Source organism: Salarias fasciatus, chromosome 17, assembly GCF_902148845.1.
Source record: "Salarias fasciatus chromosome 17, fSalaFa1.1, whole genome shotgun sequence".
Lineage (NCBI taxonomy): Eukaryota > Metazoa > Chordata > Actinopteri > Blenniiformes > Blenniidae > Salarias > Salarias fasciatus.
In genome coordinates, this window is record NC_043761.1 from 4,985,944 (window position 1) to 5,002,773 (window position 16,830).

General features: G+C 44.0%; 2 protein-coding genes across 3 annotated transcripts in view; one reads left to right on the forward strand and one right to left on the reverse strand.

Moving 5' to 3' along the window:
- The first annotated feature begins 5,139 nt into the window (after positions 1-5,139).
- Positions 5,140-6,952, forward strand: myf5 (myogenic factor 5). The gene is made up of 3 exons (XM_030113436.1): positions 5,140-5,592; positions 6,474-6,546; positions 6,774-6,952. Exons 1-3 carry the CDS (start codon positions 5,140-5,142, stop codon positions 6,950-6,952), a joined length of 705 nt encoding a protein of 234 aa, XP_029969296.1.
- A 2,330-nt stretch (positions 6,953-9,282) lies between these two features.
- The window catches only part of lin7a (lin-7 homolog A (C. elegans)), a 36,194-nt gene continuing 28,646 nt past the window's right edge, over positions 9,283-16,830 (reverse strand). For both annotated transcript variants that reach the window (XM_030113812.1, XM_030113815.1), the window contains exons 5-6: positions 16,480-16,695; positions 9,283-11,426 (exon numbers count right to left, since the gene is read on the reverse strand). In XM_030113812.1, coding sequence (XP_029969672.1) covers positions 16,480-16,695 — 216 coding nt within the window. In that variant the 3' untranslated portion in view covers positions 9,283-11,426. The remainder of the gene's footprint in view (positions 11,427-16,479; positions 16,696-16,830) is intronic.

Consider the following 16,830-nt stretch of genomic DNA (forward strand, 5'->3'; position numbering starts at 1 on the left):
ATTCTTGTAAACAGAATATGTTTATAAACCACTGCAACTCAGTGAAAGTCTTTTAAATCCCAGCCTTCTCCATTCTCCTCTGGTGTCCCTCAGGGCTCCGTCCCGGGTCCCATCCTCTTTATTGTCGATCTCCTCTCCCTTTGGCCATATTTTCCATCAATACATTGTTCAATTTCCCCTCTATGCAGATGACACTCAGCCGTACTTTTCCACCGTTTGTTGTTTGTATATGTTGTTTTATATATTCTCCAGAAAAGTTGCTGAATGAAAAGTGCTAAAAAAAAAAAAAAACACCTTGTTGAGGTTTCTTTTTCTCCCACCAAACATCCCGTTTTTCTGCAGAAACCTGATAGCTCCAAACTGTAATGTGCTTTTAATGGCCTCCCTGCTCACTCACACACACACTGATAGCAGATTTACTTTATTCACAGCTCTGTCGAGTGTGTTTTCCGCCTTTAAAAACCTCAACAGTTCGTCTCGCAGTGGGGCTTTTTTCCTCGCTGCTGCTTTCTGAGGACATAAACATGCACTTTGTGCACTTTGTGCAGCTATTAGAGCCACGTCAGTGTTTCATCTTCAGGTTTCCTCCATCACACGGCGTTCCCTCCACAGACTTTACAGGGATTTCAGTGTTACTGATGACACCATATAATTCTCATTTATCTGTGAAAGCAGCGTTTTAAAAATGGAAGCTGATGAAAGGTGGGGGTGGGGGGGGGGGACTCTGATTTATCAGACTTTCCTTCAACATCATGCTAAGAGACGGACTCAGGACTCTTCTGGCGGCTGTGTGAAGCTCGCTTCTGCCAAACAAATGCTGTTGCCACTCAAAATGGGGTTTTTTTCATGTTATTATTTTCTGCTTCACTGATTCTTGTGGGGAATGTAAAATGGACTTTATGTGTAGGGGAAATATCCTGATAAAAACAGAGAAAGAGGTGTTTTCTTTCTTAAATCTAGTTATGAAGAACTGAATGTTTTTTTTTTTTTGTTTACTGGATTATGTTTCGCGCATTTATTGTTGTGTGTGATTTTATTCAATTCAGACTCTGTTTACAAAGAGAAAGCAAAACTTTTATTGGGTTTATCTCTTCTGCTCATGCTCGGGAGATGGACAACAAGAGCCATGTTTTCCTCCATAGTGTCACGATTCCCTGTTCATCATCTCCTGGTCCTGCTCCAGATTCTCCTGGACTTCCTGTCGTTTTAGAGTTAGTCACCATCATCAACAATCCAGCTTGGTGCTCTCTCCACACGAATGCCCGTCCCCCCAGGAGGTTCCGACTTTGCGAAAGCAACATTTAAATTCAACCAATCTCTGTGTCCGACTGGACAAATCTGTGCAAGGCCATGCAGAATTCAAAGACGTTGAGCACATAGCTTATATTATTTACATATCGTAACCTATAAGGAAAAGATTCATTATCAGGCACTGGGGCCAGCTTCAGTCCAGTAGAGGTAAAAAAAAAGAAAGAAAGAAAGAAGAAATTGCAGCATGTTGAATAAAAAAAAAGTTGGATATTTAGAAGAATTAAGGCATAAATGGTTAAGATGTTAAAATTGAAGTGTTTCTAATCTGCATATTTATAAAATATAATAAAATGGTGTTATTTTGTCTTTTACAGGTCAGAAATGTGGAAATTATCTGAAATTTTACCTCGATAACTCATTTAAATAGAATTTAATGATTCAAGACTCGGTTTTAGTTTGCCAAAACAAGGGTATAGCCGTGTCTATTTACAAAGAAATGAGTGATAATGTGTCTTAAAGTCTGAAGCTGAAGTTACAATAAAGTTAAAGCACTGATGAAGAGGTTTCTGAAGGTTTCAGACATGAAGCAGACATCGGAAGTAAAGGTTACTGAAGATTAAAAACATCAATTAAGGTAAACGCATCCCTTATGGTTAATGTGTTTGGTCAGTTGAAGATTCTAAATGTAGAAATATCTGTCAAAAACACTCTAAACCTGAAACTCTCCCGAGAAGATCTCTCTACCTGGGGGTGAGAAACGGATTATATTTCAGGTGGGGAATTAATTTAAAGTTTTAGTTAAAATGTGTGAAACAGAAGAAGAAACCAGCCTGGAATTGGAGTTGATGAATTGCCTTTGTGTCTGGTGTTTACTCCAAACAAGCTGCATATGAAGTGAAAGCACGAGGCCGTTTGGAAGAATTAAGGTTTTCGTGCGTGCGGGAGACGCGCATAAAGGATCACCTCCTGCCCCTCACTTAACTCCTTCTCTGACCCTTGAGAACAACAAAAAGCAACCTCGGGGAGTTCCCAGGAGAGTGGGGAGAGCGCGCGGATCCCATCCCGGGCCAGTGCGCGCACGGAGGCTGCGCCACTCAAAGCGCCCCGCGTGCGTAATTACGCCATGTGCTGCGCCAATCTGCCCCCCTCCCCCCCCCCCCTCCCTCCGTCCCCGGATCATTCAGCGGCCCAGTGACAGGGCAGGTTTTCTCATTGTCGCCGTTGTTCTCAGCCCGAGCTGCTCTTTGATCTGCGCAGCGGCTGCAAGCGGCCGATGTCTTCTTCAGCTGTGCGTAAAATCCCGCAGGCGGCAGGTACCGCTGTTTTCTTAGGTGCGCGCGGTTCCCAGAGAGGCAGGCTGGCCAAACGTTTTGACACATTGTGAGAAATATCCGCATTGTATCCTTGTAAGCTGTCACCAGAGTAATTACCTGAAGCGGTCTGACACGGAGGGGGCGAACTTTTCAACTGGACGCTTTGAGTGGGAAACTTCTTCATACTGAAGGTGATTGGATACCTGCAGCGACGAGGGTCCATGAAATGTAATGAAATGAAAATAATGTAGATTTTTTTTTTTCTATCTCAGATATCTAACTTTTGTCCCGTCTGACTACAGATCTTTTGTGATCGCCAATAGAAGCTACTATTCTGGGGGAAAGAAAAGCCATATTCCTGAAGAAAAAGGTGATAAATCTGAGAAAAAAAACTCTGAATTCAGAGTAAAAAATGTACAAATCTAGAGGGGGAAGGCAAGAGAAGTAACAAATCTGACAAAAATGGTTAGAAATTTTCAAAAAAGAATCCAGAAATCTGAGAAAAAACGTCTAAATTCAGAGAAAAAAACGCAGAAATCATCCTACTTAAGTAATTCTACTTAAAAATAAACTATTCTGAATTACTCTGAAATTCTGAAAACTAGTCTTAATTAGTGAATTGAAATTAAGGAATCCAAAAAGATCAAAATTCTGACATTAAATTCAGAGTTCTGAGAGAAAAAAAATCTGCAATGTTTAAAACAAACAACTCTGAGAATTATGGGACAAAACATGAATTTTGAGATTCAGTTCTGGGAAAGAAAAATAAAACCAAAACAACAAACAAACAGACCCTGAATCAGCATTTTAAGACCCTATTTTCCTTTGTCTGGGTGGTCCCACTCTTCAGTGCAGTTTCCTCACTTTGAGCATCTCTACTCTCTGGGAAAACACTTCATCTGTTTTAAAATAGCCTGAGGATCAATATCTATATATCAGCTGTTTTCACAGTGTGGGATGAGGAGCTTCTCTCACATTGCAGCCTTCAGTGCAAACAAATCAGAATTATAATATTTTTCACAAAAAAGGCTTCTTTTTGTTTTGATATCATAAAAATAATTTTACCAAAATCATTTATATTAGATTTAGCCGATCAATTAATTGGTAAATTAGCAATATGTAGTTGATAACTGTCACCCCACATACACATACACACACACACACCATGCCCCTGAATGCCTCATGCTTATTTTTACTTTATCTAACAGTAATTTATGGTTCACTGCAGCCTCGCAGCTCCTCGGCGCCCCCCAGAGGCACCCTCCAAAGTATAAAATATGGCAATAAATGACCAAAAGGGACAAATATGCATGAGGCACATTTAAAATGACCCTTTTTAATATGTTATGTATCATCGATGAGGAAAAAAGTGTATTCAAAAGCTTCTAATAAATACACATATGATGCATTCGAGACAAGTTCAGAAGTCAAAGGTCAAAGGTCGCTTTATTAAATCATTTTGCAGCCAGAAGACATTAATAAGAAATTGAAAATCTGCTCATGTTTTAAAAGTTGGAGCCTCTCATGAATAATCCAGCGTCATCAATAAAGAATTGGAGACACTGATTTGCGTCTGATGGTTTTGATGAACGTCGGACCTTCAGGCTCCGTTTGTCTCACGCTGGAGATTCCACCATTCTGCTGGTGTGTTGAATCAAACTCAGCCCAGTTGTACTTGCAAATGTCTCTTATTCTGCCGGCAGTGGCGCAAATGGAAATGCCTTTCCTTTCTGGAGAGTTTAAACTGCTTTGTTGTTGCACAGCTGCTCTCGGATCGCTGAGGCTGTGTGAAGGTTTTAGGCAGAGGATGTTTACAGAAAGACTGAAAACCTTGCATCTGAATCCCGACTGCACGGAGGAGAAAAACATCTCAACCTTGCATTCCTGAAGCCCCTGGAACCCTGAGTCATCCCCTCCGCTGGAAGCCGCCGTCACGGCCATCTGTTGCTCGCCGCTTCGGGCCGCTCGCCTCGTGTCAATAACTTTTAACGGGCGAAATTTGGTCCTGGGAGGCGGCGCGAGCGGAGCGGCGGTGTCAGTTGTGTAATTAGTGTTTTTAATGAGCTCTGGCAAACGGGGGACGGCCCGGTTCACGGCGGCTGGGGTGGGGTGGGGCGGGGGGGGGGCGGGGGGGCTCGTCGCTGTCATGCCAATTCGCGGGGCTTGAAATGTTGCACCTCGCTTTGCAGCTGGGCCGCATCTGCAACGCCGTTAAAGAGCGTCCTGGACGCTGCGGCCGGCAAAAGCTGCTCCTGAAACGGTGTTTTCATGCCGGCCTGGTGGAGGAACGCGGCGTTGAGTTGGGAAAACAGCAGTAAGTGCAGATGTGGGAAACTCTGCAGGGTACTGGGGGGGGGGCGAGGAGGGTTGGGAGAGGGCAGAGTGGGGGGGCTGCCTCCAGCCTGCCTCCAGGCTGGGCCAGAGGGCCATGGTAATTAGATCTGGCCAATGTGGGCCCTGGGCTCTGGCCCGGGGGCATATAAGGGGGGCCCGGGGGCAGCAGACCCCTCATATCACTCAGAGGTCTCCTCTGCTCCACCTCAGCCTCTGCATCCGATCCTCCCCCCCTCCAGCCATGGACGTCTTCTCCCCGTCCCAGGTCTACTACGACCGGGCGTGCGCCTCGTCGCCGGACAGCCTGGAGTTCGGCCTGGGCGCCGAGCTGGCCGGCTCCGAGGAGGACGAGCACGTGCGGGCCCCCGGGGCCCCCCACCAGCCGGGGCACTGCCTCCAGTGGGCCTGCAAGGCCTGCAAGCGCAAGTCCAGCTTCGTGGACCGCCGGCGGGCCGCCACCATGCGCGAGCGCCGGCGGCTGAAGAAGGTCAACCACGCCTTCGAGGCCCTGCGGCGCTGCACCTCGGCCAACCCCAGCCAGCGGCTGCCCAAGGTGGAGATCCTGCGCAACGCCATCCAGTACATCGAGAGCCTGCAGGAGCTGCTGCGCGAGCAGGTGGAGAGCTTCTACGGCCTGCCGGCGGAGAGCGGCTCGGAGCCGGGCAGCCCGCTGTCCAGCTGCTCCGACGGCACGGTAAGACGCCCTGCTCCGTCCCCAAATGTGCCTTTTTCATTTTCAGCTAACGCATCTTCAGGTTAGCGTTTGCAGCCGGTGCAACGCTGCCTTGTTCTCATTTCATTTTAAAGCAGGACTCAATTTTCCAATTTAGAAACCAATTAATCACATAGCTTGTTTTGCCCCAAGACCTCCATTACCACGCTTCCCCATGCATGTCATACCAGCCCATAATCCCCTCATACAAACACCTCTGTGCTCCTACTGGACCTCCATCTTGGCTTTGTGATTCAGATTATTACAGGTTTTTGTTGGGTTTTTTCTTTCCCTTCCTGGAGTTGACAGTGTATCAGATAATACAAAAGACTGGACTAATGGCTTTCCCACCACCGGACACTTTATAGCCCCTAATAAACCAAACTAAATCCACCTCACTGAAGTCTGGCAGGGAAAAAAAAAAAAAAAAAAAAAAAACCAACACCGGGCGCTTTTCTGCATTCCATCCTGACTGCATGTTCTGCGCCGCTGCCAGGATTTTCTGCAGATTTACTGGGAGAAAGTGTCATCTTGCACAAACTGGTGTTGCTTCCACTGATACAATCGATTCGCCACACTGGAGGGTTGGTGCAGAGCAGGGAGGGGAGGGCCGGAGGGCGCGGAGGGGGGGAACATGGCACTTCGGCTCTTCAAGGTGGAAGTGCAGCAAAATAAGAAAAACAATAACTTTAGATTTGAGGATTTATTGGGTTTGTCCAGAACATCACAGCTGGGTTTTTTTTTTTTTTTTTTTTTTTACTCATTTCCAACGTAGGAACAAACTTCTCATTGCGTCCGCTTCTTCTTTTCTGTTGTTGTTACCAGAATTCAAGGGTAATATCTGACTTCTCATTTCCTTCCAGGCCGACAGCAACAGTCCTGTGTGGCAACAGCTGAATGCAAACTACAGCAGCGGCTATTCATATGCAAAGAGCGGTAAGACCTTTTGACAGAAACAGCACTCTGATATGAATACCGCCGCCATTATTGTTCGCAGGATCCAATAAGTGAAAGCTGGATTGTGATGAATTTCTGCTCTGAAGGCCGTTTTGATGGAATTTAGTTACAGGAACAGATTAGCATATTGTACATGAGTGCTCATTCTCATGATGAAGAGGAAAGTGTTTGGATCTGAGTGTGTTTTTTATTTCCTCCCATTCCAGAGAGTTTGAGTGATAAAAATGGCGGCGCGTCCAGCCTGGAGTGCCTGTCCAGCATCGTGGACCGCCTGTCCGGCCCGGCCGCCTTCAGGGACGCCGCCACCTTCTCCCCCGCCGGCTCCGACTCGCAGCCCTGCACGCCGGAGAGCCCCGGGTCCCGGCCCGTCTACCACGTCCTGTGAGGGAGAACCCCCCCCCCCCCCCACCCCCCCACCCCCGCCCCACCCCACACCGACCCCCGTCTCCTGGCTTTGATGTGGATATACTGCCTGCCTTCAAACACCAGCTGCTTTCGCAGCGAGGACGAGGCGAGAACTGGCTTTTCCGGGAAGACTCTGATACTGTACATGAGTGTAAATATGAAATGTAAATGATCATTTATTCTGAACGACGGGGATGCACCGAAACCGCCTCCAGCACGAGTCACGACCTAAATCCAAACCGCGGACGTTGTTCTCGGTATCGGTGCATCCCTACTATACATGCTTCCATATCACCAACGACACATATTTAAGTATGACAATTAACATAATGTTGCATTATTCACCCGTGAAATTGTATTTAAGTAGTGTTGTAACTTGTGATCATTAAATGCTGTCGTTTTGTGAGCACGTGTTCAAATATCCCAATTACGAGTGAAAACAATGAGCCGAGACTCAGAAATGAAAACCAGAACCGCTGAAAGTGAAGATATCATCAGCAACAGGCATCATTAGAAGAGTGAGAAATTGCACGCGCACAAATTGGAGCAACACCAAGCGAGTCATTATCTCGCCATGCTTTCATCTTTAGCCATGATTCTGTGGGTTTTCTCGACTTTCCGGAGCTGATCTGTGGAGCAAACAGCTAAATGAAGCAGGCATTAATTTACATGACAACAAAAGAGAGGTGATGAAAATAAAAGGGTAACTTATTCATGATGGTCCCGGAGCGCCTCGGCTGTCTGCAGCTAACGAGGCCTGTGTGTGCATGTGTGTGTGTGCGTGTGTGTGTGTGCGTGTGTGTGAATGGAGGGGTCACATCAGGAGCTGATGGAGGTCAGCTGATGCTATTTATCATTTGAGACTCTTTTGGAAGTTCTTTTCCAGCAACAGACACAATCAGGTGAACGGAAAAACTCTGTGTGTGTGCGCGTGTGTGTGTGTGTGTGTGTGTGTGTGTGTGTGTGTGTTCTCTCCTACCAAATGTGAGTCATCATTAACACCCTTCATTATAGCGAGAACAAATGGTCTCTAATTACACTCACTGTGTGACCGAGGAGGGGGAGGAGGAAGAGGAGGAGGAAGAGGAAGAAACAGGAGGAGGAGGAGGAGGAGGAAGAGGAGGAGGAGGAGGAAGAAGAAACAGGAGGAAAAAATCTTTTAAAACTATTATTTCCTCAGTAAATGACTATTTCATCATCATCAAATTACTTATCAAAAGTATCTTTTGATTTAAACCCTGTAACCATGGTTACCATGGTTACTTTGCTGCATTGTCTCTAAAGAAACTCTGCAGTTAAGAGTTTAAAGACAAACTGCTCCTGCTGTTTATAATCAAACCAGGTTTTTTTAAAACCAGACTTTTTTATTTAGTCATTTATTCTTAATGATTTTTATGAAACAAAAATTAAAGGTATTCAAGTTTTATGTATGAATTATTCTTCCTGTTCAAGTCATTTTATTTAAACGTGTTCAAGTTTTGACCACTCAGCCACAAGTTCAGCTCTCCAAAGCTGAAAAATAATTATATAGTGTCAGTAAAATCAGAATAATTAAAAACTTGGTAGTGAAAAAGAAAATAAAACTGCATTAAAATGTTAATGAGTGTACATAGTAAAATATAGAACATCTGTTCATTAAGTGTGAAATTATGGAAATCGGGAAACTTCATCTATAGCTATTTCAAGTTTGTTTTTCCTGTAAAGGTGCAACTTCGTTTCTCCTCCATGTGAAGTTAAAACACATGGAGTGTTCAGCAGCTTGAGGATGATTATGTCCTCGGTAATGATCCGTTTTATTATCCGGACACTTTTAAATTGATTGCACGCAGTTAGACATGAGGAGAAAAGCTGCTTAAAGGAAGTCTTTTATTGCTGTTTCTGATTATTAGCAGACTGCTCAAAATCCACAAACTCATTTAATTAGTCTGTGATTAAAAGAAGTGCAGCTAAAACCTGATAATGGATCTTTTCAATATTTATGTCATGATTCGTCTCACACAACACACGAGCTTTAAATTTCTCCACTTCATCAATCATAACATGCCTTCAGCTGAAAGCTGCAGTACCACGCATGGCCACAAGGGGCTGCTGTTTCTTCCATTTATCCCCCAATTTGTTCCTGATTGATCAGTTTTAAAAGGCAACTTTGTATTTCTAGTCTCTAAATGATTATATTGTTTTGGCCCACAAACCTTATGTTTGACACACTTGAAATATCCAGGATGTACTGTAATGAGGTTTTGATTGATTGATTGATCTTTTCCAGGGTAAATGTGACATTTGGTTCACACAACGGAGTCAACAAGGCCGTCACTGTACACAAGCACATAGATTTTATTTATACAAATATAGTATGTATCACAATTGCATATCAACATTTTTGTTGTTGTTGTTTTCTTTTTTCATCTTTTACGATAAATACAGGACCATCAGCTTCAAAAATGCAAGTCAATTAAGAAAAAAGTACCTGTGATTTTGAGATACAAAAAGGGTCTTTTTAGTGTTGAGATGTTCTGCTTTGAGTGAGCGAAGGGGTGAAAATGTTTAAATATCATTTCAAACCCGTTCGTTAAAGATACAGAACGTTTAAAACCAGTGAGATGAAGCTGGAGCTAGCAGGTTAGCTTTAGCATCCAGTCTGTCCCCAGTCCAAAAACAAACACCGACCATCGAATAGTGAACTCAACAACAACCAAAAATAAGAAAAATAATCAGAATGTGAGACTGGACAGACTGGAGCCTCTTTTTTACGTTCTGCACCTTTAAGGTTACCGGATACAAACCGACTTCGGTACTAACAGGGTTTTCTTCTGGGCTTTCGCAGAACATTTCTCTATTTTTCTGGGTTTTAAATTGTGCAATTACACGTGGCTTAAACCAGATAACATGAAAATTGAGTTTAATTAAAAAAAGAAAGCACCTTTTTCAACATGACCGACTTTTATATTAACAATTCTGAGTGAACTTCAGGAAGAGACGACTTTTTTTTCCTTTTTTCAGTTTTGTGGTGGTTTTTCAAAGAAAAACAAAAAGCAACAGAAAACAAACGAAAATCAACAAAAGACACAGAAGGACGTTAAAGCGAGCTTTAGAAGAATCACGATACGGAGCAGCAGCGCTGAAATCTAAAACCTCCACCCTGCAGTTCAGGAACCGCCTCGATAAACACCGAAGAAACAAACTTTAACGCCGGCTTAAACATTCTCACCATGATTGTCCAAAACCAGCGTCGCCAGGCCTGAAAGGATTATCCATCTTTCAGCTTCTGTCCATCAATAATCCCAAATTCCTGATCGTTTTATTTCAGTTATGACTGAAGCACAAGCATTTCCTGGAATATGCTTTTATTTTGACGATAATCTTTAATTTCCTGCTTGGCAACGCTGGGCAAAAAAAAAAAAAAAAAAAAAAAAAAAAACACCAAAAAACAGAACCACACAAACTAATATTCAGCTCTTTTACAAGGGATAGACTCTAAATAATAATCTGCACATCTGTGAAACAATAAAGCTCTACGTTAAATCTCTGATAAAATCATCGTAATTCTAGCATATATATATATATTCATTTATTTATTTATTTTTTCATATAAATCTCAGGCTGATGACATTCCGTTACTCTGTCGGGAACGGGACACGGTTAACATTTCCTAAATCTTCTTGATTAATTTGCGGAGGGAAGCGGCTCCATTAATCGGCGTTATTGCACGTTAATTGTTGGCGCCGCCGGTGAATCTCTAATCTCTTGAAAATGGCACAGAGGACCCGGAAGCTGCCTGACAGTGCATAAAGACCAGATTTACATCAATCTACACGGAAAATTCTCAACTGCGTGTGTGGATTTCAAGCGGTCGACAAACTGTGTATGTGTGTGTGTGTTATTGCTAACCCTACAAGGTACAAAATCTTTTCTTGCTACAATATAGAAGGTAAAAAAGAGTTCACGTTTCTCCAAAACAGGACGAGTCGGACACAAATAAAGAAAAGAAGAACGAAAAAAGAAGAAGAAGAAGAATCAAAGAAAGGAAATGAAGGGTGGTTGCTACGGAGACACGAGCACCAGTGGAGGAGGGAAGAGAAACGCCACAGGACGGACGGAGACCATGGCCGAATGGAGGAGGTGAAACAAAACACCAAAGAAGTTGCAAAAAGGAGATCCGAAGTCAGAGCGGGTGACTTTGGGAGTGCGCCTCAGACTTCCCCGCTCTGTGTTCTGTCAAAGCACCAGATTTCAGGACGAACGCTCTCTTTGTTTCTGCTCAGTAAGCGGCGGCGGCGGGACACTGGAAGGTTGGAAAGAAAGAGACAGAGAGAGTAAAAGAGTCTTCTGCTTGTTGGTTTTTTTTCCCTCCGCCGCGGCGGAAGATTTCCTTTGGGATCCGCAGGATAAACAAGATGGTCTTTTGAGATCCGACTTTTTCCACTCCTCCTCACTCCTCCTTCTTCTGGAACAACCTACAGATCATGAAAAAAAAAAAAAACACAGAAGGATAAACAAGCTGAGAGCGCCGACTGAGATTGCTGATAGTAAAATTCCTCAAAAGCCATCCGCTCAAGTTCAGTGGTACATTAATGACTGATTTTAAACATATTTATAGGGAAAATGGTCTAATAGTGATTTCAAGCTAATTCCCTGCTTATTGATCTTTTTACAGCTTATTCTAGTTTGAGGTTAGCTGGTGTTTTTGGTTTATTTGATACCATTTCATGCTAATTTATTGGTCACTTATTGGAGATTTTACAGTATTTTGAGCCAATTTCTCTGAGTTATTTATACTTTTACCACCTCTATGCTTTCAAATTCAAGTTAATTTCATGATTAACTTGGCATTGTGAAATATTCAATGCTAATCCTGTGCTTACTGACTATTTATTGATGGCTTTCGAGCTAATTTCATGTTAAATTAAAGCCGCAAGCGGCATTGGACGGGACCTCGCCCTCTGGCAAGGTGGCCCGACTGAGGTCGTCCTCGTACCTTGATGACCGAAGTCCAAGTCACTGGGAACCTTGCTCCTCCATAGACTTCCAGCACCCTCTCACCCACTAACATGGAGTTGTTAGCATCCCCCATCCACTGACGTGGAGCTTTTAGCATCTGTCATCCGCTAACATGTAGCTGTTAGCATCCCCCATCTGCTAACAGGTAGCTGTTAGCATCTCTCATCCGCTAGCAAGTAGCTGTTAGCATCTCTCATCCGCTAGCATGTAGCTGTTATCATCTCCCATCCGCTAACATGTAGCTGTTAGCATATCTCATCCGCTAGCATGTAGCTGTTAGCATCTCCCGTCCGCTCACATGTAGCTGTTAGCATCTGTCATCCGCTAACATGTAGCTGTTAGCATCTCCCATCCGCTAACAGGTAGCTGTTAGCATCTCCCATCCGCTAACAGGTAGCTGTTAGCATCTCCTATGCACTGACATGGAGTTGTTAGCATGTCCCACCCACTAACATGTAGGTGTTAGCATCTGTCATCCGCTAACATGTAGCTGTTAGCATCTCCCATCCGCTAACATGTAGCTGTTAGCATCTCCCATCCGCTAACATGTAGCTGTTAGCATCTCTCATCTGCTAACATGGAGCTGTTAGCATCTCGTATCTCTCACCCGCTAGCATGGAGCTGTTAGCATCTCTCACCTGCTAGCATGTAGCTGTTAGCATCTCCCATCCGCTAACATGTAGCTGTTAGCATCTCTCACCCGCTAGCATGTAGCTGTTAGCATCTCTCACCCGCTAGCATGTAGCTGTTAGCATCTCTCACCCGCTAGCATGTAGCTGTTAGCATCTTCCATCCGCTAACATGTAGCTGTTAGCATCTCCCATCCGCTAGCATGTAGCTGTTAGCATCTCTCACCCGCTAGCATGTAGCTGTTAGCATCTCTCACCCGCTAGCATGTAGCTGTTAGCATCTTCCATTCGCTAACATGTAGCTGTTAGCATCTCCCATCCGCTAGCATGTAGCTGTTAGCATCTTCCATCCGCTAACATGTAGCTGTTAGCATCTCTCATCCGCTAGCATGTAGCTGTTAGCATCTCCCATCCGCTAACATGTAGCTGTTAGCATCTTCCATCCGCTAGCATGTAGCTGTTAGCATCTCTCACCCGCTAGCATGTAGCTGTTAGCATCTTCCATCCGCTAACATGTAGCTGTTAGCATCTCCCATCCGCTAGCATGTAGCTGTTAGCATCTTCCATCCGCTAACATGTAGCTGTTAGCATCTCTCATCCGCTAGCATGTAGCTGTTAGCATCTCCCATCTGCTAACATGTAGCTGTTAGCATCTCCCATCCGCTAACATGTAGTTGTTAGCATCTCCCATCCGCTAGCATGTAGCTGTTAGCATCTTCCATCCGCTAGCATGTAGCTGTTAGCATCTCCCATCCGCTAACATGTAGCTGTTAGCATCTCCCATCCGCTAACATGTAGCTGTTAGCATCTCCCATCCACTAACATGTAGCTGTTAGCATCTATCATCTGATTCAGCAGGGGCCACGGAGATGGATTGCAGTGCGGGAAGCTCCATTGCCGTGGCCCCCGCTGAATCGGTTGGATTTAAATAACTTCTGAAGGAATCCAAGCTGCACCATGTTTGTCTGAGTGAGTATATGAGCAGGCACACACCTATAAATAAGGTCCAGGTATCAAAAAAACCAGAGTTGCCCTTTAACACTGTTGAATATGAAATTATCCCTGTGCTTTGTTAAAAATGTCATATTTTGCAAAAATATGGGGTGTGAGGCTCTTATTTTGATAGTCATGTCTGCTCCACTATGTCAAACACCAATATATCCATGTGAGTGTGATTCCATACATTCATTTGCCTGTTTGAGCAGCAATCCATCACTCGTGTGATTTATGGTCACGGAGCGCCATCTACTGTGGAAAGCAGGGACAACATGCAGAATGTTTTACAGCAGCTCTCAGATCAGCCCTGAGGCTCAATGCCCATATATGGCATAAGTAGGTCACATGATGTTAGAGTGTGACTCGGCAGACACACAGTTTCTCTTTGGTTAAAACAGCTGGGGAAATGCATTTCCGTGGACCAAAGTGAGCAAACAATGTCAGAAAGTGATAGGAAATGTAGTTGTCTTTCACTGTAGAGCTTTTCAGAGCAGTCAGACTTATAGTTTTGAAACGGGAGGCTTAATTGATGAAGAAGGTGAGATTTTTGAGCAAAATTTGAGCAAAATTTTTAGCAGAAAGTGTGAATGACGGACTTCCTGTTGCATTTAGGTCATAGGCATGAGTGAGAAAGTTGTAGATCTCGATGAGACGAACGCATGCATGTGTTTCTTTTCTCTGTACCACACTGTGAAGGGTGAAACAGTCCATATTAGTGGTTTTTGAGTGAAAAGTGTTTTTAGGCACATTTGATTTGACAGGAAATAACGGACTTCCTGTTGGATTTAGGTATAGGTATGTCTCTTGGTAAATTGTAGAGCTCGATGAGATGAACTCATCCATGTTGATTTTATTTCTCTGCAACATTCGTGCGGGTCGCACTGTCCATTGTAGTGTTGCAAGTGCGTTTTCAGACTTCAAACTTTAAGGGTTAATAAAATCCACACCCTGAGACTTTTGAAAAAGTTTTTAACAACTTTGTGAGAGACACTTGTCCTCTTTTATTTGGCACTACTCTGACGTCTCCACGACAAGCAGTCTCGGAGCAGATAATTTTTAAAGGAGGAGTCATTTTTTGCCAAATTTTACACTGAAAGGGAATTAGCGGACTTCCTGTTGCATTTACGTGAAAATCATCTAGGTCGTTATTTATAGATCTCGAGGAGACGAACGCGTGAGCGGTGGTTTGATCTCTCTGCGACATTCCTGTGGGCCGTGGCGCCCATTTTACTGTTTCTAGGTGGCGCTAGAGAGCGGATAGGGTTATGGGGTTAATTTTTTAATTTTATCAAGTGGTCCACCGGTCCACATGTGCGTGCCAAATTTGGTGAGTTTTCATGCATGTTTAGGGGGTCAAATTAGTGCTTGAGTGCGTCAGTAAAATAATAATAATAAGAATAGGGGAAACAAACGGACGAAGAACAATAGAGGCCTTGCCCTCAGGCAAGGTGGCCTCAGTTGAGGCCACCTCGCCCTCGGGCTCGGTCCCTAATAATTGTTCTGTCAAAACTGCCTGTGAGCTGCTCCGCCTCCCATCCCCCGGAACCAATCACCTGGTTAACGTCCCCAGCCGGCTGGGTGTGGAGGAGACACCTGTGTTGCAGGTAGCTTTCCTGCACACGAAGCAGGACGCAGTTCACCACAAACTGTTAATAACATAGAAAAGTGTTCCCTTCAGCGACTAACCTGTGCAAAAAACTCCACACAACTGGACGGACAGCTGGTAAGCGCTGCGAAATGAACGGTGTTTGTTTAAATATGGCTGAAAGCGGAAAAATGTTTGTTGCATTCAGGACCGCCTGGGACATTCCGGATTCGGACGCGAACTTTAAGTTTAATGTTTTTTTTCCCCCATGAAAATAGCAAAGTTTGTCTTGGTTATTAGATTTGAACAACAATTTATAACTATTTAAAATGTGAATGGAGCTAAAGTTAAAAAAATTTTAATCTACTGTTGATAAAAACACTCGGTACTTTTTGTCCAAATCAATATTAGTTCTCATTACTTTGAATGCAACCTTTGTATTTGACTTAAATACTACTCATAGGAGTAATTGGGCTATATTTTCTTTTCATTGTACCTAAAGAGCCTAGAGAAACTGGTACAACCTACTAAAGAGCCTAGAAACCTGTTGCAGTCTGCAAAGAACTAAAGATAAAGGAACCTAAAGAAATTTAAGGTTACAAATAATTGCTAAATAAAGTAAAGAAATGCAAAGAAATCCCAAGAAACCTGAAGAACAGGAGAACTAGAAAGCTAAAGAATATTATAGAATTCTAAAGGAACTTAAACGGCTCAGGAAATCTACAATAACCTAAAACGGAAACCTGATGTTATGATGATAAAAGACTATTGTAGTTATTTTATACCCAGATTGACGGTCACTCATTTTAGATCATTCTATCCTTACTGGTAATTTTATAGCAAAACGTTTTTACGTTGAAGTTGTTGACCAATGGCGAAAAATCAAGCCAGTGAATGAAAGCTCTTTTTATGTGGCAAATTAAAACTTTCCTCAGATGTATAAGTTGGCCTGCAGGATTTCCTCACAGTTTGACCTTGAGACAAGGACACCTGAGAGGACGGCGCCTCGGGCTGAGCTCGTACAGAAAACAACTAAAGGAGGCCTTGTCTGCAGATACTTGTATTCCTCATCTATTTTTCAAACGCTTTACGGTGAAAACACGAGCGCCGGACGCAGGACAGCCTCTGACAGAGGAAAAGCAGCCCGGCATTTCAGAAACTCACAGCAACTGATTGTTATTGTGGAGTTAGCATTGCGGCTGTGATTATTGCTTTTGGTGAGCATGGAAACAGCTGAAAACAGGTGGCTGAAGGTGGTCAAACCGCCCTGCCCACCCTGAAAGCAATGAAGCGCCTCACCTACGACATGTGGTTCTGCTGCGACGCCAGGTTCTGCTGCTGCTGCTGCTGCATGAGGAGCTGCTGCTGCTGGCGCCGCCGGGCCGTGCGCAGCTTCTCGAAGCGCGCCTCCATCTCCTCCAGCACTTTGGGGGTGTAGCGGACCACCAGCTTCACGCTGTCCTTGGCCGCCTTCAGCAGCTCCACCGCCTTCTCGTGGTGCTCGCCCTCCACGCTCTGCGGGGAACGAAGGCCACTTCAGTACACTCGTTAAAAAAAACAGTAACGTCTCAACGGAGGCGAGGAAAGAAGGTTTTTCCATCATTTTTAATACTCTGATTATGTGGAAGACTCACACTTATTCAAATCCCC

Excerpts from the sequence above, each read along its gene's own strand:
- myf5 (XM_030113436.1), top strand. The coding sequence starts at position 5,140 with ATGGACGTCTTCTCCCCGTCCCAGGTCTACTACGACCGGGCGTGCGCC. Across the intron at positions 5,593-6,473 it reads CCAGCTGCTCCGACGGCACG|GCCGACAGCAACAGTCCTGT; the intron begins GTAAGACGCCCT and ends ATTTCCTTCCAG. Across the intron at positions 6,547-6,773 it reads CTATTCATATGCAAAGAGCG|AGAGTTTGAGTGATAAAAAT; the intron begins GTAAGACCTTTT and ends CTCCCATTCCAG.